The sequence below is a fragment of the Lepidochelys kempii genome, chromosome 2 (genome assembly GCF_965140265.1).
Source record: "Lepidochelys kempii isolate rLepKem1 chromosome 2, rLepKem1.hap2, whole genome shotgun sequence".
NCBI classification, from domain to species: Eukaryota; Metazoa; Chordata; order Testudines; family Cheloniidae; genus Lepidochelys; species Lepidochelys kempii.
In genome coordinates, this window is record NC_133257.1 from 157,865,200 (window position 1) to 157,892,762 (window position 27,563).

General features: G+C 40.7%; 1 protein-coding gene across 2 annotated transcripts in view; it reads right to left on the bottom strand.

The window, feature by feature from the left end:
* The window catches only part of COL15A1 (collagen type XV alpha 1 chain), a 282,092-nt gene that overhangs the window by 230,299 nt on the left and 24,230 nt on the right, over nucleotides 1-27,563 (bottom strand). The window contains exon 1 of one of the 2 annotated variants that reach the window (XM_073332562.1): nucleotides 3,015-3,078. The exons of the other annotated variant lie outside the window; for it this stretch is intronic. Within the exon in view, the coding sequence (XP_073188663.1) occupies nucleotides 3,015-3,072 (58 nt within the window). The 5' untranslated portion in view covers nucleotides 3,073-3,078. Of the gene's footprint in view, nucleotides 1-3,014; nucleotides 3,079-27,563 lie in introns of those variants that run through there. 2 annotated transcript variants of the gene reach the window in all.

Here is a 27,563-nt window from a genome sequence, read left to right on the forward strand (position 1 = left end):
GGGAACCATCCAGCATCCTCCCTCCCCACCTTGCTCTGTTGGCAAGGGAGAGGCCCACCAGCCACTTTCTGCCATGATCTTACCTCCATGGGAGGGGAAGACCACTGGTGGCCTCATTCCAAAAAACCTCTACACGTACCTAACGTGCTTCCAGCTGAGGCAGTCATAGCCCCTGAGGAGGATCTCTTTTGGTTTCCCAGGTGTAACTATAAGCCACCACAGATGAGGTTTAAACTGGGAGACATGTAGTATGGAACTAATTAAGATAAGTACAGTTCTATAGACTGTCAAACACATACACTTGTTAGCAGAACTCTTAGCAATTATCTTCATTAACTCAAACTTGAACTCTTCAAAAGAAATATAAAATATATATATAAACAATAGAAAGGGAATTTAAGTAACACCCACACTCTTTGTTTACCATAAAACTAAGGAGCAGTAACTGGGTATCATGTATGAGATATCTGGCTTAACTAATGCTTCCACAGCAGTGGCTCTTAGGCAGAGAGTCACTAGAGATTTGTAAAGTAGGGCCACACGCTAACCTCCACCCACGTTTTTTCCCACCAGATGTCTGCCCATGCTAATGGCTGGAAAAGAGTAGCAGCATGCAATAGCACTGAAGCATTTGATCCAGACTGACTCGCAACACAAGCCAGGGATGCAGGAGCATAGCGCTGCTCTTCTACTATGGGCAGTCTGATCCTGAAGAAGGAACAGGATCCAGCCCCTGATAAAAGAAATGGGAAAAGAAGAATCAAAACAAAGTAAAGAGCCAAAGGCAGAAAGAGAGGAACAAGAAAATAATGTCAAAGTATAAAGACAGAAGACTGATAGGCGGATCCACACATTAAAAGAGGAGGAAACTCAAATCTCTATCTTTCTTTGGTACCCCGTATACTTCCATAACAGATTAGCTGAGCTACAAATCTTTAGAGGTGAAATACAAACTATTTCCTTATACAAAATTGCCACATCACTGTTCTTAATATGATAGGTCTTGTTAATTTGCTAGATGGAGATCCACTTGAATCAAGGTTTGTCAAGAAGCGTTTACTGATTAAAACTATGTCACCAGCACTGCCCTGCTTGTGGAGAAGTCAGAGAATTTTAGTCCCACCCTCCAAAGTACAAAATACCACCTGCACTATGGGGTTGAAAGTCTGCACTTTACTCCTCTTCACTGCCTTGGGGAGGGGTGTGGTGCAAAGATAGAACACACAGAGACTGCAGTTATCCTTGGTCCCTGTGCAAAAAACACAATGGGGGAAGGGAAGGCTGCAGCCAGTCATGTACTACATATCTTGTTTACAATGTTCTCCTGGATATAGAAATTCTGGGCCAGACTCAACACTATGTTCTGACTGTTTTATGCACTCCAGTGACAAAAGCACCCGTAAACACAATTTAAGCTCCATTGGGTAGCTCCACTGAAGCCAACTACGCTACAAGAAGTTATACTAGCTGAGGCTCTTCCCCTCAACCCCCAAATCCTTTTTAAAATGAAAGATTAGATTTTGGAGCACATTTCTGGCACAAGGCAGTAAATACGGAAAATTTCATGGCTGTGGAATTGGAGAATAGACATGACGGTTACTAGCAAGTTTTGTCATTTATTTTTTCCTCAGCGAATCCCACACATGCTTTTCCCTAGACACACTAATGAATTGCTGGTTACCTTTGCTAAACTTTCTTGTATGTAGTATAAACGTTGCATTGTAAAATAAGTTCTTGTTTATGCTGACTCATTTGAATTTCCAATATACAGTACTGAGGCTCACATGGCAGTTTATAAAATACTTGATTGCTGCTACCTTTTGGTTTCAATGAATTAGTTGTTTGACCTGCATAAAAGCTGATCTAACTACCTATTAGTAAGCTTATATTACTTGTTCTTTGTACTTGCACAGGAAAATGTAGGTTATCAAGTGTGCCCTTTCATGTATAAACATGCACACTGAAAAACACAGCTGCATTTATTTCAATGCTTCCATATTCAAATGTGTTTATTTGACCATCATCTTGCATACGCCCATAAGAACATTACTGAAACAAACACTTATGGTCACATTCATCACTGAAATAAATCCAACCATTTCAAGGCTGTCACACCATGAATGAATCCTACCTGTAGTGCACTGGCTCAAGTGTGCAATAAGTTTTTATTATTATTATTATTATTAAAAAGGCCACACACATTACTGATGTGATGGCAGCTTGGGTAGGCGTGCATGCACACACTCGCTAGTTGTAATCTACTAGCGCACTAAAATATCAGAGAAGGCGCAGCAGCAGAGGCTTCAGTACAGCCTACTGACACACGTATGTACCCAGCGTCCTGAGTGGGTTTATACAGCCCACACTGAAGTCTGTGCCAGATAGTTTAAAGCTAGCACAGGTATATCTACCCAACCTGCAATCACACCTCAGACTGCTGTGTAGACACACCTAATGTATCTTTTCACTGCCAGAGCTGTGTGAAGGAGGCTTAGTGCAGTCAGGCCTCCTATTGCAAAAATGTAAAACTAAAGGTGTGAGCAAGTTCAATTTTTTTCTCAGATAAGTTGAAAGCAAAGGAAACTCCATGTAAAAGAACCATGTTAATGCAACTTACAGTTCAACAATTAAATGCACAAAACTCATTAAATTTAAAACAGTTGAAGCAATCTGAATACCTTATTTTATACAGTGTCTATATTAAGGCCTGAGAGTTAATATTGTGAAAAGTCATCTGGGCACTATTGTAGGACTTCATGGTTTTCATTATGCTTCACACCAAGAGTAATCAACATCTTATGGCTTCAGTGTGGACAGAACTAATATCTTCCAATTCTGAAATCATCTCTCCCTCCTCCCCCCCACACACAGAGCACTTGAGCTCAGGTAGAATTGCAATTAGTTTTTAACAGAATAAGTCCTCTGACACACACATGAGAAATTCTAATTCCAGTCAACAGAAGAAGAAGAATACCACCACCTAGCACTTATTGAAACTAGTTGAAGTGACTCACCCAATGTTATCCAGCTAACCAGTAGCAGAACTGGGAGTAAAACCCAGGTCACCACCATCCTAGTCCACTGCTCTAGCCACTAGAGCACACAAGCCACTTACTGTACTTGGGTATATATGGTAACACAGAATGTTACAGGTCTTCAGTGTGGGCGGATTACTGTTACTATGGAACCTACAGTTTTGCATTTTTTAACTTTTGTAAGTTTACACAGTGATTCTCAAACTAGCTTCAATAATGCAGCAGTTTTGTGTAGAAGTTAACACTATTGTAGAGTTCCATTCAGAAAGAGGAAATGACTTGGCTACCTGAACTGTTTCATAATGCCTGTCTAGTTAGGCAGAGCTGAACTAATGTGGTGCTTGTAACCTCTAGATCTTCAGAGATTTTCTTCTTCTTCATTCCCACGCCCTCTCATTTTTAATAGATTCACAGCTACCGCTTCTATTGCTGCCTTTGGCAGTTTGTTCCAAAGAAACAAAAATAATGATCCTGGAGGTCCAGTGCAGATAAAATATTTAATCAGGTTGCACATCATGTTGGATAGAATGCAAAGCAAATATGATATAATATATGCCAAAGCAACTGTTATAAATTAATCACCATGACTTTCGTCACTGACTCACCAGTTCCATAAAAAAAATAGTATACAACATATTTTCCAACATGCTAACAATCATTTTAACTGACACATTGCTGCATTTAATTATTAAGCTAATTAAGTGTTTCATCTAGTCATGGTATTGCCATTTCTGAGTACCCAGGAAAAGCTCTTCATTAGTTAGCTACAACATGGCCTAATGCTGCTCTTAATAATCCTAGATTATTAATATGAAATAATTTAATTGCCTACATTGGCATAAATCTGGAATAAATCCAATGTGATTATGAATAGAACATGACACTTTGTACAGGAAAAGAACAGGTTTTTCCCCCGGAGTGCTTGGATGTTAAGTGCAGTATTTTATTTGGTGATGTGGCATTCTTTTATTTCAGTCGAATAGCACTTGATCACACTGTCGAAAGGCAGATTAAAAGTAAATACTACTATACTCAGTTTCTAATCAGAATGTTGGATTTATGGATTGAATGACTTTCTTCATTAAATTTTAAATACACTTTAGACCTTACTTGAAGTACATGGCAGCTTTACAGGGGGCTAGAATATTTCTAAATGTTTAAAGCATCATTGTATTCAGTTGTTCATCTTAAGAGGGTAGCTGACAAATCTTGCTTTGTTACTCAAGTGGTCTTTTGGCAGGAATTTCAAAGGTTATTTTCCTACTTTTATCATCTTCTTCATGACAAAAAAACATTCAAGTTATTGTGCCTTTAGCTAATATTCTTTGGACTTAAACATTTAACAATCAAACTAAAAAGCTATGCAATACAAACAGTAAATAATATGTTCATTCTGCTCTCATCATACTGTTGCACACAGCCTTCCTCTCTTTCTGCTTCAACCCTCCCCCCCATATTCATGCTGTAAAAGAAGGATTGATGACATCTTATGTAAAACTTAGATCTGTATTATTAACCCCGCATAACAGGACATGAGTTAAAGTCCAAGCAGACATTTTGATGTGCTGTGGCTATGAAGCAGAAGTCTTTGGGTCATGGGAATTATGAGCATTATGCAAGTTACACTGGTTAAGCCTCCCTATCTATGATTGCAGCTGTAGAACCCAACATCCTCAAAATTAAGTTATCAGCCACTTGTTTTCCCCTCACCCTTTTGCGCTCTTTTCCTCTGCAGCATGATCTCCTCTGAAGTCCCACAGCAACTTCCTGTATGAGGCACACAAAAGTACGCTACCTACAGTGCTTAATTTTGCCACGGTTTGCCAGGGCTGAGCCCCGGCACATCTACGCTTGGCAGTTCATAGCCCCAGTACCTTGGGACTTGCTGCATCAGTTATGAAAGTAAGAAATATTGCTTGAGCTCCGGCACCTCCTTCATTAAAACCTAAGCACTGGCTATCTGCTGCACAGTGTTGCAACTGCAGGAAGGACTCCTCAAAATCCTAGAGGCACTTTTGAAAATATCCTCTCTACCGTTGCAGTCCTTTTCTGGCAGGGCCAGGCAGGCAACGCCAGATCAACCCATCACTAGGCCCTAGGCAAACATACACTTCTGGGCCCCTCTACTGACCAGCTAAACTAGATGTTCCCACAGTGCCGTGGTATTGATATTAACTCTGTCCTGGACAACATAGCTATGCTACTGATCTATTCACTCCAGCACATCCACATGTTGCTTAGTTCTAGGCAGTGGGACCCAGACATTGGCTGACCTGGATAGGAGAGTGTTAACTTAACCGTCTCCTATCCAGGTCAGTCTGACTGGCTCCTGCTTCACAGACACTGCCCTATTAACTCCCTCCTGCCTACCCCCGTAGGTTCCCCAACACCTCTCTCTTGGCTGGCTTCCCCATGCAAGCATTCATCACAGCTCCCCGTCTAGTAATAGGATGATGGCAGAAAAGCTCCAGCTGGTCTAGCTAAGGTATTAGTGCAGGAGCTAGCCCCATAGCAGTGGTGAGGGGAAGCAGCACTGGCCACCCCACTGCCCACTCAGGTTTGGCCCTGCTGCTACTCAGTCATGACAGTGGGGCGGCAGGGCCAAATTAGCATGAACAGCATTGTGACTTGATACACTCAGGTTGCTTTCCACCCCACCGCCAACAAATTAGGCCCTATGTTGCCTGTACCTTAATCCCACCTGGAGGGCAGGGCATTGTTTGGAGGCATATGTTGTGCATCAAACTGCTGCAAGACTTGAGACTAGAGATGGGGGATCAAGTTTTCCCTTTCTCCTCCTGACTCCATGCTGTCATTCTTCCTTGTTAGCCCCAATAAGAAAATGCTGCAGTAATCTCCCACACCCTTGTCCCCTCCTGTCCTAGCTCTCTAACAGTACAAAACATCTGTGAGCAAGGAGAGATAAAGGGTTCAAGGCTCTAACGGTTCCCCCTCATCACTGATCATTTTTTCATTATCTTGTTGCTCACTTTAGCGAGGCGGGGGCAGGGGCAGGAGGGAATAAGGGAGATACTGACCACTGTTTGTTGGTGAAGCTCATGGACCAGATTCTCAGCAGCTGTAAACAGGCATAGCCTCACTGAAATCAATGGAGCAAAACTGATTTACAAGAACTGATGATCTGGCCCCAAGTTTTTTCAGCACCTGAGAAGTACATTTCCATTTCATACCTGGAGTAGGTTCCCCTGCTTCATAATATGGGATTTGTATTGTTTAAAATAAAAACTTACTTTAGGAGCGGGGTGGAAACAGTGTTATGCGATTTGAGGTAGATTGAATTAAGGTAATATTGAAAGCCTGACTTCTGCAGGAGGAGGATGGAAGAGGATTTGTCTTTTAAAAAAAAAAATACAAACAAAGGATCTGGTCAGATTAACTACTTTAATGTGAACTGCATGGTCAAATCACCAAATTGCTTGGAAAATGTACCTCTAATGAAAGGTTAGGAATAGGAAAAAGATTATGACCAGAGTCAGACAAGTGGAAAACTCTAAGTTTGCCTGAATCCATCCTATTGGAATCTGCTGAACCAAAACTAAAGAGAGCTAGTGCCCCAGATATTTGAGCCTCATTACTATTTCACATTGCGTTTATGCTAGGATAGTTTCATTACACCAGTGAGAGATAAGAGTCAGGCCCAGGTTACAAGGCCTTGTTGGAATGTGAAGCAGCTGGCCAGGGAGAGCCCAGCATTCAGGGGCTTCATCCCCCAGAAGGGCTAGTTTTAGGAAAGTTAGAGGTGCCCAACAAGCTTATTTATGGATAGGAAGGGCCATCATCCCTTCAACCTTGCCTCCTAATTAGCTAAGGATATGGCTACACTGCAATCAGAGATGTGACTGCAGCACGTGTAGACTTAAGTCAAAGCTAGTTTGGGTATCTAGTTTGAACAGCAGGAGCACTGAAGCCACGACAGCATAAGTAGCAGCACAGGTTAGCTGTTCAAATACATACCCAGGGATAGAAGGGGCAGGGGGACTGTATAGCCCGGACTGCCAGTTTCACAGCTATTGTTTTTTGAGTTACCTGAACTAGGTTTGATCTAGCTATGTCTACACATCCTTCAGTCATACCTCTGGATTGCAGTACAGACATACCCGGAGACTAGGCAGAGCTAACAGAGCATCGATCAATAACGCTCAAACAGCAATCGAGCCTTAAATTAAATCTGAGGCTACTGTGCAACTTGGGGCTGAGGGAGGGGCATGCCTGTCATTCATTGGTTTCTCAGGTCTCAAAAGCTAGCCCTGACCCTCTATAGTTGTCAGAAAAAGGAGCAAATCTTCCACTGGAATAAATGGTCATAGCCCTACAGACTTCAATAGAACCATGGCAATTTACACCAGCTAAGGTGCCCCACAGTCTGGACCTGGATCCTACAACTGTGGAAACTTGTGGTCAAGAGCAGAATGCAAACTCCACTTCTTGGGATTCATCCATCCTACTCATGTTTACAGAACGTATTTATCATTTAAATTATAACGTTGTGTATTTATTGTAACTGAATATACAATTATAAAGCTGCTTCTCCCTTGAGTTTACCCAGTGATTTAAGTTTTTAGTGCTTCACTCATCAGAAAAAAACTTGGCCTCGTTTCCAGAATGTCAGTTTTCTGTAAAGATTAGCCTCTTCCTGAGTGAGGTCAATTTCCAGTGATCCGTTCGGCAGTCTGCACATCTTGGTTTGGAATGATGGTGAACTGTAGCCTGAAACAGCCTGGGGGTCCTGTCTGGGTTTGTTATGTTATTTTAAAGTAAAGAAAATAATCATCAAGTGCTGTTCATTTACAAAATGCAACAGCAATTTGATTTTAGATTTTAATAGGCTAGTTGTTCAGCTCAGGCTTAACTGGACACCTCTTTCTGCAACTGAAATTTTGTGGTCCAATTATTATGTAGACACAAGTTAGGCCACTTAGCCATCTAAATATCTTACTGTGTGCTCAGATCAGGTGTTTGGACATCTAAGCGACCTTATACTGAGCCTGCAAATAAAGACAAGCACAAAAATTGAGGCAAGTGTCTGAAAATCTGTCCCTATGGATTTAGTGCTCAATCCAGACGAAAGCATACATGCTGAAACTACGGGTACTGCTACACCCCCCAGCTTGACGTGGTTTCCATCACATACAGGGTTTACAGTTTCGTCCAATGGCTCTCAGGCCCTTCACTATACAAATTGTTCCAGCACCATTGGACGAAAGTGTCCAGTCTAAAGGTGAACATTAGAAGCCTACACCTTTCCTCTAAGCCAAGATCTGAACTATTTAGCAGAAAAGTTAGTCTGTCACCGAATTCATGTCCCTGTCAAGAAACGTGCCTAACTAGGTTTTGTAATTTAGAATTATTCTTAGTGGTTATTAAATTGAATGTCTCAATAAGAAATTAACAGCCCCAATAGTAGCTAATAAAGAACAAAAAGCCTGTTTAAGGTGCTGTAATATTTGAATGACAATGTATTACATTCTGACAGATAGGATGGCTGATTTCGTACTTTACCTCCTCTTGCATTTCTGCCTTGCCCTGATGTGCCTGTACTGCCCTTTATAAACTTGAGCCCCCAAATCAGCTCCTTTAAGGCTACTTTGCACCATTCTGCCCTTAACTCAGTGGATCCAGTCTCCAGAGGATTCATCCTGTGTAGGAGGATCCCTGGCTTCCAAACAGCAGCTGCATTAGGTCCTACTCCACCTCTCCCCATACCTGCAGGCACAGATGTCATCACTGGAGAAAAGAGAACATGGCTAGAGACTCCCTTATACCATTTGTGATCCCTGACTTCAGGAACAGCCTCTTGGGGCTATTGCATCTGATGCAGTTTAGAGCAGCCTGTAAAGATGTTAGATGTTGCTTGGACAACAAGACCTGTGAGGCCCCATGAGGAAGGGGGACCACAACAATGACAAAACTACCTTTTTAATCCCTCTCCCGCACTCAAGACAGGTTTTAAGTAGGGCTGTCAATTAATCGCAGTTAACTCATGCAATTAACTCAAAAAATTAACTGCAATTTAAAAAATTAATTATGATTAATCACACTGTTAAACAATAGAATGCCAATTGAAATTTATTAAATATTTGTGGATGTTTTTCTACATTTTCAAATATATTGATTTCTATTACAACACAGAATACAAAGTGTACTTTATATTATTTGATTACAAATATTTGCACTGTAAAAATGATAAACAGAAGAAATAGTATTTTTTCAATTCACCTCATATAAGTACTGTAGTGCAATCTCTTTATTGTGAAAGTGTAACTTAGAAATGTAGATTTTTTTTGTTATATATCTGCACTCAAAAACAAAACAATGTAAAATTTCAGAGCCTACAAGTCCATTCAGTCCTACTTCTTGTTCAGCCAATTGCTAAGACAAACAAGTTTGTTTACATTTACAGGAGATAATGCTGCCCTCCTCTTATTTACAATGTCACCTGAAGGTGAGAACAGGCATTCAACATGGCACTTTTGTAGCCGGCGTTGCAAGGTATTTACATGCCAGATATGCTAAACATTCATATGCACCTTCATGCTTCGGCCACCATTCCAGAGGACATGCTTCCATGCTGATGGTGCTCATTAAAAAAAAATGCGTTAATTAAATTTGTGACTGAACTCCTTGGGGGAGAATTGTATGTCTCCTGTTCTGTTTTACCTGCATTCTGCCATATATTTCATGTTATAGCAGTCTCGGATGATGACCCAGCACATGTTCATTTTAAGAACGGGTTTAACAGCAGGTTTGACAAAACACAAAGAAGGTACCAAAATCTGAGAGGGACGAGGTGTGGAGAATGCTTTCAGATGTCTTAAAAGAGCAACACTCCGATGCAGAAACTACAGAACCCGAACCACCAAAAAAAAGAAAATCAACCTTCTGCTGGGGGCATCTGACTCAGATGATGAAAATGAACATGCGTCGGTCCGCTCTGCTTTGGATTATTATCGAGCAAAACCCGTCATCAGCATGGACGCATGTCCTCTGGAATGGTGGTTGAAGCATGAAGGGATGTATGAATCTTTAGTGCATCTGATACATAAATATCTTGCAATGCCGGCTACAATAGTGCCATGCGAATGCCTGTTCTCACTTTCAGGTGACATTGTAAATGAGACGTGGGCAGCATTAGCTCCTACAAATTGTAACCAAACTTATTTGTCTGAGTGATTGGCTGAAGTAGGACTGAGTGGACTTGTAAGTTCTAAAATTTTACATTATTTTATTTTTGAATGCCGTTATTTTTTGTACATAATTCTATATTTATAAGTTCAACTTTCATTATAAAGAGATTGAACTATAGTACTTGTATTAGGTGAATTGAAATATACTATTTCTTTTGTTTTTTACAGTGCAAGTATTTGTAATAAATATAAAAAGTGAGCACTGTACACTTTGTATTCTGTGTTGTAATTGAAATCAATATATTTGAAAATGTAGAAAACATCCAAAACTATTTAAATAAATGGTATTCTATTATTGTGTAACAGTGCGATTAAACACAATTTTTTTTAATGGCTTGATAGGCCTAGTTTTAAGGGTACAATCTAGGCCTTAGCTTTTACAGAAGAAAATAAATTGAAAGTGTCTGAGTCAAAAGTTTATGCAGAAAGGACAGCTATATTTCCAGGAGCCAGTAAAGGGTAAAACTGGCTTAAGTATGCACAACACACTGTCAACCTGTGGAACTCATTGCCAAGGGATGTTGTGAAAGCCAAAACTATAACTGGGTTCAAAGAAAAAAAAATAGATAAGTTCATGGAGGATAGGTCCATCAATGGCTATTAGCCAAAATTGTCACCCCGTGCCCTGGGCATCCCTGAACCTCTAACTGCCAGCAGTTGGGACTGGAAGACAGGGGATGGATCACTCGATAATTGCCCTGTTCTGTTTATTCCCTCTGAAGCATCTGGCACTGGCCACTGTTGGAAGATACTGGGCTAAATGGAACATAAAAATGCTCATAGTCAGTCAGATCAAAGTTCTTATGAAGTCCCATGCGAGAGAGAGAGATGGTCAGAAAAAATGATCTGTGACTACATTCCCAATGGTAGAGAAAAGTTTTAATAGGGAAAATATATAATCTTTTCCTATCCTTTTACTAGAAAATACTTTTCAAAGTGGAAAGATACATTGGCTGTACCTCCACACAACTGTTTTATTTTTATGTGAAATATAAAATTAAAGGAGACAGAGCCTAAAACCAATAAGCAGTGTATGCATTAATTGGTTACTGGTAAACTCCTCAGGTTGTTAAACATTATCCTGAACAGATGCACCATTAATCTACAAATACATATTCTGTTGTCAGTTAGTGCTAAAAAGATATTTTATTTTCAAACTGAAATTTTTCAAAGTGTCTCTTTAGAATAGTAAAACTTTTCTTTCTGAGACTATGTGAGCAGAGTTGAAAAAGCATGCCAAATTAATTCCAAAATTATGCAACCATTGTATAATGTCCAGGGGGATTCTAACAGTATGTGGTAACTGGTATTTCCTGGACAAATGCTGCTCAGTTTAGTTTTGACGCTGTTAAAGAACTGTTTGCAGAAAGCCAGACCTTTCACTGTTTGTTCCTACTTTGCTTATGATAGGAACCACAGCTGTTTCAGACAATACCTTGGGTGCACCGATCACTCATCATCACAAGGCTGAAACAAACAGTTGTATTTGTATTAAGGACGCTAATTGAGATAGAATAGTAGTAGTATAGGTCTAATTCTCCTCCAACTTGTTCATCCAAGCAAACAGAGTGTAAAGTGGCTGTAAAACCCTACCAAATCAGAATGAAAGTGTTCTACATCCCCTTTGCATGGATATAAATGACTACACAAGGTTCAAAGCAGTAGCGTTGGGCCCTCAGAAGAGGAAGGCCTGGCCTATGTCTGGGCAAAAGAAAAATAGTGCATTTCCCTTCGGGGATGTAAGTTTATTTTACTGACTGATCACGGACTAGACTCCATGATATTTGCTTACCACCTATAGCTGATCCCTAATGAAATAATACTGAGCCACGTTAGAACAGAAAGAACACTTTGTATGGACCAAGGACTAAGTTATGTCACAAGTGAGTTGAACTGCATGAGAATGTTCTAGTTCTTTTAGTGTATTCAAAATGTGTTTGCTCCATGATGATTCTTTAATATTAGAAACTTACATGCACTTAATTCTTATGAATAACCCTTGAAAACACTAACAGAATTATTAGGGAGGTCAGTTATTTCTGTTAACAGAAGTGGATACTTCATGACAGGTAAAATGTGTGCCAATATGCGTTATCTTAGAGATTAGATAGCTGGTACTGCGCTTATTCATATGGTGTTACACAAATGTACCTGTTTGGATAACTATCCTTGATGATGGTTAGAAGTTCCTGCAGTAACAATCCCCCGTGGTGCTCTATTCTAATTACATGGCAACATCCCTACTACACTATTAAGAGGCCAGAAATGCGCTGCCAGAATTTTAACAAAGGGACTCCCTCAAACATTTTTTCAATCACACTCATTAATATATATGACCTTCCTGGGTCAAATACTCTTCCCACCCCAAAAAGATCTATCAATTTCATACTCAGTCTACTCCCCCCATTTAAAAACAAAATAATTCGGCATTCTTCCTCTTCTCCCAGATCCATCAGTCCTTCCAATTTTGCTGCTATCTGGTGTAACCAAACCAGTCAAACTGAATCCTCACAAGCCAATCAGATTCCCCCTTTCATAATACACATTTAAATAATGCAACAATGTATAATGCCCTTGATTTCTCAATCCCATATTATAAACCATTTGAAATATACCAGGTTTAGTCCAAATACTAACCATGCAGCAATCCAAATACTTGTCCCCGACTGACCTTTACAAGTAAGCAGTCTAAGCTGATGGTTTAGTTATCATACCAGTGAAGGCATAGCTAGTTAAATCATCTTAGCAGCTGAAACATTTTAGCCTTCCAATTTGGACTGTAGCATTGCAAATGTAATCAACTATTCCTTTATGACAAGAGAGAAGATGAAACATATTTGTGGGAGGGAGGGAAAGAGTGAAGATGGTATCTTTAACTATCATGCTTCTAAGGTTTATTTTTAAGATACTTTACAAGATTGCATAAGTTGTTCAATTCTGCCAGAACAAGTGGGTGCCACATTTACTGAGTTTCTCTTTACAGACCATTCATTCGATATCAGAAATGCCCGAATGACGTGCTCTAATTCATACAGAGGTGGAATTTATACATCTCCAAGATAAGACCACTATTGTTCTCAATTTGATGTTAGGGTTCTGTATAGTTTCAAGCATTTTGAGTAAACCATCTTTATTATATAGAATTTTTTCAGCTGTGCAAACATACTTTTGTTAGTCCTCATTTTCACAATCATATTTTATGTTACCCAAGAGTCAACTCCTACTAAAATCAATGGGAGTTTTGTCATTGACTTCAGTGGAGGCAGGATTGGATCCTACTTGCAGACATTATTTAACCAGTTGATATTCTTTTAATCTTTCATTTCATCTTTATCATTATGATGTGGAAAACAGTAAAGCCTAAATCAGTCGAGAGAAACTACACACGACAGGTTTCAGAGTAGCAGCCGTGTTAGTCTGTATCTGCAAAAAGAAAAGGAGTACTTGTGGCACCTTAGGGACTAACAATTTAATTTGAGCATACGCTTTCGTGCTCAAATAAATTTGTTAGTCTCTAAGGTGCCACAAGTACTCCTTTTCTTTTTACACACATATGTACACACCCATCCATCATTTTACCTGTTGATGCTGTTTAAATGTAAGAGCCACTCTAAGAGAATTAAATTTCTTCCATTCTAAAGCAGAAGTAAAACTGTAACAACGTGTACTTTAACTTTTGGAACTCTGAGGGCAGGAAAATGGAAATGGAAATACGTTTAAGTGTTTGTCATGATTTTCTATCTAATTTCCATAAAAATCTCTAGTTGGAAAAGGGAGCAAATTCATTTCACTGAGTATGCCCAACATGACCCTTCTCCACTTTAGCTTTCATGCCTTTATACTTCTCTTCTACTTCTCTATACTTCATACATATTTATAACAGTACAGCAGAAAAGTTTGCCCAGTAGTGTGAACATTTCCATTTTAGACTGTCTCAGAGTGGAAAATGAAAAAGTTACCACTTGGCCTTCTGTATCAAATTCACTTTTTGACAAGATATGTGCAGCAGCCTTCAAAATAGGAGTCTGGCAGAGACAACAAAAAATGGCAGGGTCTGGAGAAAGAGAGTTATTAAAGAATTCAAAGAGTTTCCAAGCACCCACTGCCTATTTTCTTCACATAGACAGCTCTAATTACTCCTGTTCATTTTGCAGGTTTTCCTATATTCCCTAGGAATGTGTTTCACTCCATACATTGATCAATGGCGTTACTGTTTGAAATGAAGCCGTTTGGATTCTGAGCTTGTGAAAAGATGTTTGTCTAGGTGCAAGCCTAAGAATTTCAATAACTGCAGTGTTTCTACAATGTTTTGTGTGTGCCTCTTCATTTATCTCCAGCATGACAGGGGTAATAAGAGGGCATGTGCAAATAAGAGGGCAAAACAGCTTTTTAGATTTATTATCTAATAACTATGCTATATTTATGTGATGTGGATTTTATCAACTATGTTACAATATGTTCTGTTCTAAATGCTACACTTCAGTATACCTTCAAGACATTCTATCACAGAAGAATAATTGTTTTAGGGTACCAATGACAATATCAGAGTGTGTTTGTATTCATACAGCAGTAACTTAAAACTAGATACTGCTCTCTCTCTCCGAAAACACTAATAATTTTATTTAAAAAGCACCTTCCCCTCATTACTCCACCAAAAGCACTCAGGGCATTATACAGCAATAAATAGTGGTCATAGCACCTTCAACCCAAGCATCTCAGTATTAATGAAGTAGTGTGAAACAAAAACCTTCGTCAGTGAGCTAGTGTGATAAATATAATCAAAATAATATAGTTTGGATAGCCAAATCTTTCTCTGCCTGTAGGAAAATGAGAAAAGCAGCATCTCTATGAAATGGTGCACTATACACCACTCATGGCAGCATGCTGTTTGCTTGAAGACCATCCTGAATTTACATCTCCCCACATCTTTTGATGGGCTTTGAAAATAGTCCTGCACAATAGTATCAGTGCAAAGTCAACAAAAGTTTTACTGAAAGGTAATGTCAGATGCCTGCAAAGTAAGCCTGCTGACTAAAAGGTTATTTGTGTGAACAGAAAGACAAAACATCTTTGTATGAAGAGTTACTAGGACAGATGTTACTTACACACAGCTAGTTTGTCTATTTCTGCAGAATAGACATAATCAGAGTACCCTGTAATCTGCTTCCTACAGACTATTTATCCAGAGTCTTCATGCAGATGGAGACTTAACCAAAATCAACAGACAAGACAAGTTCTGCAAGTGTGCTATTATCAGTGATCACATAGTTTAGGAAGTGTAATTATGGTATGAACAATTAGTATCAATGATTCCATTGCAATTCAATATTAGGGTATGAACAAGGATGTTCTTACCTTTTCAGTCATAAAATATACTAATTATAAGCAATGTTAATAACAGCATACAGAATGATGCAGAGGAATTAATGATGGATACTAAAAGCACTTTTGTTAACTTTTCTCTCCTGCAGATACAACTGTTCTGGAAGGACTAAAAGTAAAATTTAGTGTTATTCTATGTTATTGGTAACCTTTCGGAGTCAGTGACTCATTTGCTATGTATAGTACATTTTTTCCCTGGATCAGTATAAAAAAAAACATACCATAAATCACCATCTGAACAATGATTTACAGAAAAACAGTCTCAAGCTGCAAAATTTAGAAAGTTCTACCACCTCTCAAAGGATAAGAGAGTTTTGTAACAAACTTAATATACAGTTAAAAATTCCTGAGACCTCTACAAGTTTAGTTATTGGAAACAAGGCTGAATGAGGTGGGGAAAGTGTAAGGGGAGGAGCTGAAGACAAGGATTCTAGAAAGGCAATGGCCTTACAAAATATGCTGTTAAATTTGCAATTTGCAATTCCCAAATTTAAAAGCCCAATATAATGCTGCTGTGAACAATTACGTATACCAGATACTCAAGAATCAGAAGTACTTTCATAGTATATGAGTTAAGCATACCAATCATTTTAGAAAGTAAAGATTGGGCCTGGCAAACAGTCTGCAAGACCCATCACCAATGGCCTCAATTCCCGAGGGAAGCCATACAATATGTGAAACTTCTAAGAAAGTTTATTGGTAATTGTTATTGTTCTGAAATGAGACTGTACAAAATCCCTGCACTCTGGCTGAGACAATTACAAACCCACAACTGCACACATATGTCTTAATTATTCAATTCCCAGTACTCTGATGGCCCGAAGGCCATCATTAGACAGTTGGCACAGAGAATTGCAAGTCATTGTGTGTTTCACTTACTGTACAGAGATTATGCAAATCCTTGTGCTTTGATTAACTGGTGCTCAGCTACATCAATTTCCAACTTCCTCCCCAATCCGTCACTCCACATAAGACCAGATATTAATACAATTTAATTGAAAAGAAGTTACCCTTAGTGGATCAGAGGCTAAACCTTCCCAAAAAGACAAGAGCGAGCAAGGGATACAGGATATTAAAGGTTTCAGAGTAGCAGCCATGTTAGTCTGTAGTTGCAAAAAGAAAAGGAGTACTTGTGGCACCTTAGAGACTAAATAAATTGGTTAGTCTCTAAGGTGCCACAAGTACTCCTTTTCTTTTTAGAGATATTAAAGGAGACTGTAGATAGGGGTGGCAGTGGGAAGAGGGTCAGAAGTTGAGGTAAACAAGTTTCCTGTGGAAATATGAATAAGGAATTTAAAGTGCAGTCGCCAATCAAAATAAAAGGATTTATAATAGCTAAAGTGTAGGAGAAAGAGGTTATTAAATGTGTTGTTGCAAGAAGAGCAAGTGATGGAGCTTGCTGTTAACTCAATAATAATTATATCCTGAGCTCAGAAACGTCAGGTTTTGGACCTTGGAGGTTGTTTAGCCCAAGTCAAGGTTATTACCTAAAAACAGGAAACACCCTCAAGTTATCGATAACTAATATATATATATATAAATTAATCTCTCTCTCTAGATATATCTAAATTCTTATTATATTTATCTTCGTCCACTATTTCTATGTCACTTGTATTAATAGATTGTGCCCTCTTCCAGGAACTATTTACTTGAATGTGCTTGTCCAGTACCAAACACAATGGGGCCCCAAATTTTGATTGGGATATTCGGTCACTACTATAATAAATAAAATAACAATAAATATTGTCTATTTGGAGTGACGGGTACATAGAACTTTCCCTGTTATTCAAGTTTAATGATCAAAACAAAATGTAAACTCGCTGATGTGCAAACAATTTCCACACTATTACCCCAGTCAAGCAAATTGCCACAATCACCACCTCAGTGTCTCTTGATCATCATGTAAGGGGAGTCAACTACAACAAGTGCACTTAAAGGGCAACTTGAATAAAACCTTTTGCTCTTCACTGTAGGTAACGAATAGAAATAATTAAGCCTGACCCCATTCTATTCTCAAATCAAATGTGAGTTATAATCCCCTTCAATATTTACATTCCCAGCCTTTTTCTACAGAATATGTTTTTATTTGGTGAAAAAACATTGTCCACTCTATCAGGACTTCTGAAGATACAAATGTGACCTGAATCCACTGCACAGTATTACTGCGTAAACCATGGAAAATTAATTCCTGTGGCACAGAGCCTCTGCAAAACCCATTTTCACTTCAACAGGACTGCAGGGGAGTGTAATCCATTATATTCCAATATCTTTCTTTGAAGTAGACAGATTTCTCACAGATCTAACCATCTTCAAAATTTGTTTTGTGCACCAAATGATTCACATACAAGTAATATTATTTCAGCTACCATATCAACAGACTTTATGCAGTACTTGCAAATCTTCTGGAGGAGCATATAGAAACAGTCTTCACTCCAATAAGGTCTCCAGCCATCTTTCAAGCAATTTCTTGATATTCCCAGTAGTAGGTCCCTTAAACGTTCCCAATAAAAGCCAAAAAGGGCTGATCCATTAGAAAGCTACAGTTTACACCTCCCTGCACCAGCCTGACCCTGTGCGCCCTCGTAAGACTCATTCTCAGAGAGCAAGCAATGAGACTACAGAAATCACCCTACCCCAGGATTTCTGTCTGGCAGGGATGGAAGCAGTTGTAAGAATGCACTGAATCAGCACATCCCCCGCCAGCTGACCAGGTCCCCTTCTCAGCCATCGTTGCCCATTGTGGGGGCTGTACTGGGTCTCTATAGGCTCTCTCTGATGAAAAATGGGTTTTTTTGGCTACCTTGTACTGCTCTATCCCTTGCAAGCTTGTCACTGCTGGGCCATACACTAGGGACCACTCCAACAGAAAGTGGCATAGTCCAGCCCAAGTTCTTGATTCTCCATTTTTATTATAATATTTATAATTTTGTCAAGGCAGAGAGCGTATCACCATATGTGAGAGCCCAAGTTCTACAAATGCACAACTCCAATTTAGACGGCTAGCTCTATGGCCGTATCTCTTCTGTAATCTCTCCCACTGGAATCTTGGGCTAGTGTCAGACCTTTAGTGAGGCAAGCCTGTGCCTTTCAAGACAAAGTCTCAGATGCAAAGCTAAAGAAAAGATATTTAATCACAGCAGACTTTTCTGGGCCTTGGCATTACTTCACAGGCTAACATGTCACAAGGATATATCCAGCAGTAATTATAGACCCATCTCAGTTGGAAAGGATGGGGAAAGAAGGCAAACAAAAATCCTAAGCAAACAGCAACTTTCTCCTAGATCATCCCCACAAACCCCTAATCATTCTTTATCAATTACATAGGAATTGCCATGCCAGACCCAACCAGTGATCCATCAATCCAGTATCTTGTTTCCAAAAGTGGCTAGAACCTGATGTTTCCAAGGAAGGTGCAAGAATTGCTGGAGTAGGCATTTATGGAATAACCTGCCCATAGGGGAACCTAACATCTTCCTAACCATCCCTCAGGCCCGGTCTACACTTGCTGCGACCTGCAGGGTACGTGTAGCTACACGCTGCAGTGACGGGCTCCAGGAAGGGGAAAGCAGTAAGGAACCATTCTGGCAGCAGGGAATTGCTGGAGCCTTTCCTTGCTGCGGGAGTCTTTCACTGTGGCAGGGAAAGGCTCCGGCCTTGGGATACTATACTACTCAAAATAGCATCATAGAGATAGGAGGCACTGCTTGGGAATGTGGAGAGCTATGTAGGGTAAGTACCCTAAGATTCTGGCATGTTCTTGCTTGCCTAAGCAGCATTTCACTGTCTAAACTGCTATTTATACCGGTGCCAGGGGGGCATACAGTGCCTGTACTCCACTTTAAGTGTAGCTATATCTTGAGTTACAGGCTGGCTTGTGGGGTATGTGTACCTCCCAAACATTGTCGCTGGATTTTAGTTTAAGTTGTTCTCACCATTTCATTTGAAATGCATGTATATTGAATACTAACATGAATGAATAAATTAAGGTAAAGGTTTGGATAGAGTAGGTCAAAAAAGGATTGGATGATTATATGGCTGCTGAGAATATAGCCAGTTTGTTAGGTGGGGTTTTAATATGGATGTAGTTTAGAAACTAAGCAGCCATTAATGTACAGTATGCATTTCCAGCCAGCTATAGTTAGAGACTACTATTTACTGTAACCAAAAATAATTATAAGCTGTTGGACATATGGGGATATGCATATATATATAAATTTATATTGGCCATATTACATCAGGTTGTCATTTAAAACGATGAAAAGAAAAACGTATCTGCGTTGGCATGGCATTCAGTAGATGGAGGAAGTAGTCTCTTTTGAAATGATCCAAACTTTAAAACCAAATGTTGCACGAAAGCGTTACAGCTTGTACACAAATGTTTAAACAGCTGGTCTATGCGTTTAAGCTCAAATGTAAAGAAGCAGGCTGGAGCTGACTATTGTATAAACCAGTGGTTCCCAGACTTGTTCCGCCGCTTGTGCAGGGAAAGCCCCTGGCGGGCTGGGCCGGTTTGTTTACCTGCCGCGTCCGCGGGTTCAGCTGATCGCGGCTCCCAGTGTCTGCGGTTCGCTGCTCCAGGCCAATGGGAGCTGCTAGAAGCAGCACAGGCCGAGGGACATACTGGCTGCTGCTTCCAGCAGCTCCCATTAGCCTGGAGCAGCAAATTGCGGCCACTGGGAGCTGTGATCGGCCGAACCTGCAGAGGCGGCAGGTAAACAAACTGGCCCAGCCCGCCAGGGGCTTTCCCCGCACAAGCGGCGGAACAAGTTTGGGAACGCACTGGTATAAATGATAAAAATTTGGACGTCATAACAAGTGATTTTCAAACTTAGACTTTAGTACGTGAAAATTATAGTAGATCTGGTCAGTCCTTTGGCACAGAACCAACACATTCTGTTGTCACACAGAAGACACTGACCTCTGAACAACTTCAGGATTTGCACACTCAGAGCTGCTGGGCTCTATCAGGCGCACAGCCATGAAAATATAAAACCCACTGTCCAGGAAGGAAAGCAGCAATAAGCACAAGCCATTCCGTTCCTTGAATTTTCTCTACTGACCATATCAAAGTGACAACCTTAAAGTAGCCAAAATTATAGCAAGAATCAAGGAGAATCTATGCTAATGAGAAAGCAAAATGGTATTCTCAGGATAGACAACCGTTCATGTTCTGAAGCCCATTCATCACCCCAATATCATTACCAGCCTATTTTGTTGAAAATACCCCTGGGAGCCAGATTCCTATTTTCTATACACCATAATTTATTTTACCATTTTTTTTGAATAGCTTAAATAGGGTCTGGAGAATAACATATACTTGCTGCCATGGAGCTCTGTTTGCGCCATACAGGCGTATAACCCTTTTGTGGCCACCTAGCATCCTGTCCCCACCTAGCACAGCTGTATTGCATCAGTTCCACTGACCTCACGCCCTCCTGCTAGAGATTTAAAGTGCTAAGAGCCAGCTCCTAAGAACATGGTCTTTAACTTTGTATTCAAGTATTTGCACACACAGTTCATTTGCATTATCATTTTGTGTGCAACTGATAGAATAGGTACACACAATGGAAAAGTAAGCCAGGATTTCAATCCCTTTTGAAAAAAATAATACCAAATAACTTATTTTCTTTTCAGTGCATAGACTTATCATTAGGCGATGCAATCTCCTTGACTGCAGTAAAAGTGACCAGGGGATGCTCATAAGTCTACGTCACCAGGCCAGCTAGGCACAATACTACCTCCAAATAAAAGATCAAGCCACAGTTCACCATAGAATATTAGAATCTGAGTCTTTTATTTATTTAGGTATTTATCCCCACAACAGGGTTGGGAAGTATTATGATTCTCCATTGGTAAAATGGGGATAGAGGCACAGATGACTGAACTCCACCTCTTGCAAACACTTAATGCAAGTGCTTAACTTTAAATATACAAGAAATGTCACTGAATTCAATGGGGCTACTTACTTGCATAAAGTTAAGCACTTGCATTAAGTGTTTACAAGTTGGGGGCCTTAATGATTTGGCAAAAGGGCAAAGAGAGTCTGTGGCCGGGCCTGGACTTAACCCCAAACTCCTGAGCCCCAGTCTACTGCCTAAACGTGACTATTCTTACCCAAAAAATTGTAGCCACAGTATGTCCATTCAAATAGACCAAGACCAAATCCATTACTTTATAAACATCAGATGTTTCAAAGTCAGTCATCATGGAATTTTCTTAACATAAGCGCTCTGCAGAAGGACCTATTAACCAAAAGATTTCTAAGTGGAGAAAAGGAAAAAATACCTCTGTGTATTAGATGTCAGAAAATCCCGTTTATATAAAAAAAATCTGAACTGTATCATATCTTAGTACACTGATACAGTAAGTGACTGTTCATGGCATTGTTTTTTTTAAATTCAGTTTTCAACATAGTCGCGGAGTCTAAGTATAGGTGGCAAGCACTAGGTGATATATATATACACACACACACACATATATACACACACACACACACTAAATTATTCATACAATTTTTGCACACTTTTAAAAAATTTAAATATGCCTAATAAAGCCCTACACACGAGGGGACTGTATCAGAGTAAATTGAATAACACAAATAAGATTAACACAAGACCTCTCTGTTAATGTTTAGATTAGGCAACATATTTTAAACTGGCCATGTAAAGCTACATCAAACTGTGTGTATTGATAATTTTTTATCAGTTTGAACTATAAATGAGCACCTGTGCTATCCATATTTAGAGGATGTGAACTTGTAGTCAACTGAAGAGGAAGTATATTCTTGCATCCAACAAAGTGGGTATTCACCATGAAAGCTTATGCTCCAATACGTCTGTTAGTCTATAAGGTGCCACAGGACTCTTTGCCGCTTTTACAGATCCAGACTAATACGGCTACCCTTCTGATACTTGAAGTATATTCTTGTCATCTCTAGCACTGTGCCTGGCTAGCCTGACCCCCAAGCCTACACTTAATTTTAAGCAGATGAATAGTCCTGCTAAGCTCAGTGGGACTGCTCACCTGCTGGAAACTAAGCATGGACATCAGTGCTAGCAGGATCAGAGCCTTGAACAATATTTCCTCAAGTTTAGTCTGAAAAATACAAATAATTTCAACCCTAATGTGCTATTTATTTTCCATGACAGGCTTCAATGTGTAGGAGGAACAATACAGAAATATAACAAGAGTTAGCAGATGTGGCATACTCTGTGCCAGGCCACATGTAGGACAGAAAGTCAAGCCAGACCATAAGGCTCATGGAAACACCCTCCACATTTGTTATGTAGCAACTCAGTTTGGTTTGATCAAAGTGGCAGAAAGAAAAATAGCAGCAACAATCACGAAACCTGAAGTACTTCCCACTAACAAGCTATCTTTGAATTGGACAAAGACGATATTCTTTCACCACGCCCCTAGACAACGCAAAAAAATAAAATAAATACAATCATGCTTTCATCAGTGGTTCATACTGTATGTACTATATCGAAGAATAAATCATCAATATTGTTGACTCTGCATAGAAGATTTATCCAATTTTCCATGGTGACATCTGTTTTTACGACAAATATTTTTAATCAACTACTTCAGTCTTCGTATTACTTAATATTGATATTATTGCAGCACCCAGAGGCTCCAGTTAAGACACGGGCCTTCTTTATCATGGATGCTATACATGGGCAGAGACTGAGTATAAGCTCTCCCATGAGCTTACAGTGTTATTTCAGTGAATATGAAATATGACGAGATAACTGGTTCTGTGGATGAAGGGAAAGCAGTGGACATGTTGTTCCTTGACTTTAGCAAAGCTTTTGACACTGTCTCCCACACTATTCTTGCCAGCAAGTTAAAGAAGTATGGGCTGGATGAATGGACCATAAGGTGGATAGAAAGCTGGCTAGATTGTCAGGCTCAACGGGTAGTGATCAATGGCTCCATGTCTAGTTGGCAGCCGGTATCAAGTGGAGTGCCCCAAGGGTCGGTCCTGGGGCCAGTTTTGTTCAATATCTTCATAAATGATCTGGAGGATGGTGTGGATTGCACCCTCAGCAAGTTTGCAGATGACACTAAACTGGGAGGAGAGGTGGATACGCTGGAGGGTAGGGATAGGATACAGAGGGATCTAGACAAATTGGAGGATTGGGCCAAAAGAAATCTGATGAGGTTCAACAAGGACAAGTGCAGAGTGAAGAATCCAATGCACCGCTACAGACTAGGGACCGAATGGCTAGGCAGCAGTTCTGCAGAAAAGGACCTAGGGGTTACAGTGGATGAGAAGCTGGATATGAGTCAACAGTGTGCCCTTGTTGCCAAGAAGGCCAATGGCATTTTGGAATGTATAAGTAGGGGCATTGCCAGCAGATTGAGGGATGTGATCGTTCCCCTCTATTTGACACTGGTGAGGCCTCATCTGGAGTACTGTGTCCAGTTTTGGGCCGCACACTACAAGAAGGATGTGGAAAAATTGGAAAGAGTCCAGCAAAGGGCAACAAAAATTATTAGGGGTCTGGAACACATGAGTTATGAGGAGAGGCTGAGGGAACTGGGGATGTTTAGTCTACGGAAGAGAAAAATGAGGGGGGATTTGATAGCTGCTTTCAACTACCTGAAAGGGGGTTCCAAAAAGGATGGCTCTAGACTGTTCTCAGTGGTAGCAGATGACAGAACAAGGAGTAATGGTCTCAAGTTGCAGTGGGGGAGATTTAGGTTGGATATTAGGAAAAACTTTTTCACTAGGAGGGTGGTGAAACACTGGAATGTGTTACCTAAGGAGGTGGTGGAATCTCCTTCCTTAGAAGTTTTTAAGGTCAGGCTTGACAAAGCCCTGGCTGGGATGATTTAATTGAGGATCAGCCCTGCTTTGAGCAGGGGGTTGGACTAGATGATCTCCTGAGGTCCCTTCCAACCCTGATATTCTATGATTCTATGAATACAAATATTAATTGAATGAAACAAAAAACAATAATCCACCTGCTAAAGAGGGCTTGACTCAAGCTCACTGGAGTCAATAGAAAGACTTATCTTGATTTCAGTGGACACTGGATCAAACATCTGTTCCAGATGGCCCATTTTCACTCGGCAATCTCCCTCTGGGATGGCCTGTTGCCCTGCCCTGGCGTATCAGCTAGAAGCTTAGAATGTACTCAGAATCCTCAAAATGAGACTTCTCCATTCTCACAAGACACTCCTCTCTCACGGAATAGAGTGGAGAGACAATGTGCTCTGAGATTGTGCAATACCAGTTATTAATACAGTTATTTTAATTGAATAGCTTTGTTCTAGTCCAAATGACAGAACTATTGTAAAATAACCCAGTACTATCGAAGTCAGTTCTAACAAACTTTAGGAATCACACTTGGTAATGGCTTAGGGTTTATGCAACCTGTCCAGAGAAGCAGAACTTACTTGATTACATTGTTAATGAGAGTCACTGACTTCTTTATGTTTAAGTACTGTTGATTCCAGATTATTTTGGCAAGTGGTTGGTACAGAAATACATGAAGAGTAAAAGAAAGAGCAGAACAGAGGGAGGAAAATGAGTTAAAATAGGTTTTAAAACCTATAGTAGTTACTTATCATTAAGTCCGTAACAACAACAACAGGCAATTGAAGTAAAGATCCCTGAAATAACTCTGGCTTCAAATTTCTAACATCCAACCAGAAGGCTTTCAATTTGGGACAATCCCAGAAGGCATGAAGACAGTTCTCTATAACATGGCATTTCCATACAACAGGCATTCAAAAGTTGTCACAACAACATCTCTAAAATCTTTCTGCAGCGCTATCCTGTCAGGATTTTGGGGGGAAAACATCCAAACTGGCAGGTCAGCACTTGTGTGGAGCATTCACTGTAGGTCAATGGTTTGTCATTGCAATCCATATTTAAGAGTGACAAAGCCCTAGCAGATGAAGACAAATATTATTTGGCATAGCAGGTGGAAGGAAGAAAATCAAGGAGGTTCAAAAGAGCTCATCCATCTGTGAAAGCAAAGCACTATGTTCAACAGAAGCAATCCAATGTAGCAGGCTGGCTCACGGGTGACAAAGTTAGGAAGGAAGCTATGTGGCATACTACAGTATGCACCAATGTGGCAGGTGTGCAGGGTTATAGTTCCTGACAACTTCAAATCTCAGAGTACTCCTAGAAACAGGCAGATTTTGTAGGACTTTTTTCCAGTTATCCCCAGATTTCTGTCCTACATATTTTGGGCTATAAAACACGATGCACACAGGGCTGTATACATAATAATTAAACAAGTTTCTCTGGTGTTCTCCACACTGACCCCTTGTCTGTAAAGGAAAGTCTTTCTAATATCGGCTTTATTTGAATTTAAACTTTCTTGTGGGGTCTCTGGAAAATTAGGTTGAAACACAAACAACCCTCTTTGGAGGTTTCGGTTTATTTCAAGGGTTCTGGTTTAACCAAAATGCTACACAGTTTGCAACGGTCTCTAGCTGTGTTCTTCACATGCATCTTTACATCCAGTAAACCAGTAGCTTTTCAAAGTTTGGGTTGCCACCCAGTACTGGGTCACGGAATGCAAGGCACTGGGTCACCTTGCTCAGCACCCAGGGACCTAGCCAGTAAAAATTAGTAGTCCCTACCTGTTCTGACACCGCGCTGCCCCGGAAGCGGCCAGCAGCAGGTTCAGCTCGTAAGCAGGGGGGCGACGGGACTCTGCGCGCTGCCCCCACCCCAAGCACTGGCTCCACACTCCCATTGGCTGGTTCCCAGCCAATGGGAGCTGGGGGGGCTTGCCTGCGAGCAAGAGCTGCATGGAGCAATTTGTGTGCCTCTGCCTAGGAGCCGGACCTGCTGGCCACTTCTGGGGCGGGCCGCAGGGCAGTCTGCAGTGCCAGGACAGCCAGGAAGCCTGCCTCTGCACCCCAGCTGCACCCCTGACCAGAAGCTGCCAGAGGTAAGTCCATGCCCCAGTCCCCTGCCCCATCCCTGAGCGCGCCCCCACCCGGACCCCCTTCCTGCACCTGGGTCGCCGGGAAAAAAAAGTTTGAAAACCACTGCAGTAAACACCCCAAACCCTTCACAAAATCATAAACATACCAAGGAAGTGAGGTAGTTCTTCTATTTCTCTCAAGCTCCCTGATTGCTTTTAAGACTAACCCTTCTTTACTTAGGGTGCTGAGCCTGAATAGACTCAGATGCACCTAATTAGCTCCCAGACTGGCTCCTTTTAGCCAATTCTTGTACTTGAACTGGGAACTGACTTTCAAAACACAATCTGGCTTAGTCAGACATCCTCTTAGGGGCACCCAGGAGGTGGGGAAGCAGCAGGGTTGTAAAGTCCTCTTAAACAGGCACCAAAAGACCAAGCCTCATGTCTCTCTGACATCTCCTAGTGGGAGTGTAGCCACCAGTTTAAGCTAAACAAGCGCAAAGCAGAGCTCCTAATTCTCCCCCTTCCCAAGGGGAGTGCTAGATTTTGGCTGGGGTTGGGTTACAAATCACTTGAATGCGGGGGGTAAAGAAATGTTGTTGTTCTTATTGTATGAGTAAAAAGGGCAGTAGAACTGTACTTAGCCTCTGCTGATTGAAGGCATCGAGAGAAGGTGGGGACAGGTCTGCCTGAGTCACAAGTACTGTTTGACCTGCCCCTCTCCACCGTTTAAAGACAGAGCTGATTAGGTGCCATAGATAGTCTTTTGTTGTGTTAAGTGATCACTGCAGCTGAAATCACTGAGAATCAGGTCTAAGTGCTTAGACCTGCTGTGGGACAGTGTTTCTGTGGAAGAGATGGCCCAGCCTGCACTAGCAGTGAGGTTCTCCCACTGAGAGCTCAGCTGAAATCACTGAGAGCTGGGTGGAACCTCAAGAGACCAACTTGCAGAGGTCACAGTGGCAGGTGGCAGCAGAAGGTGATGGCACAGGGCCATTGGCAACAGAGTGATGGAGTGAACGGTGGCACAATGAACAACGGTGGCC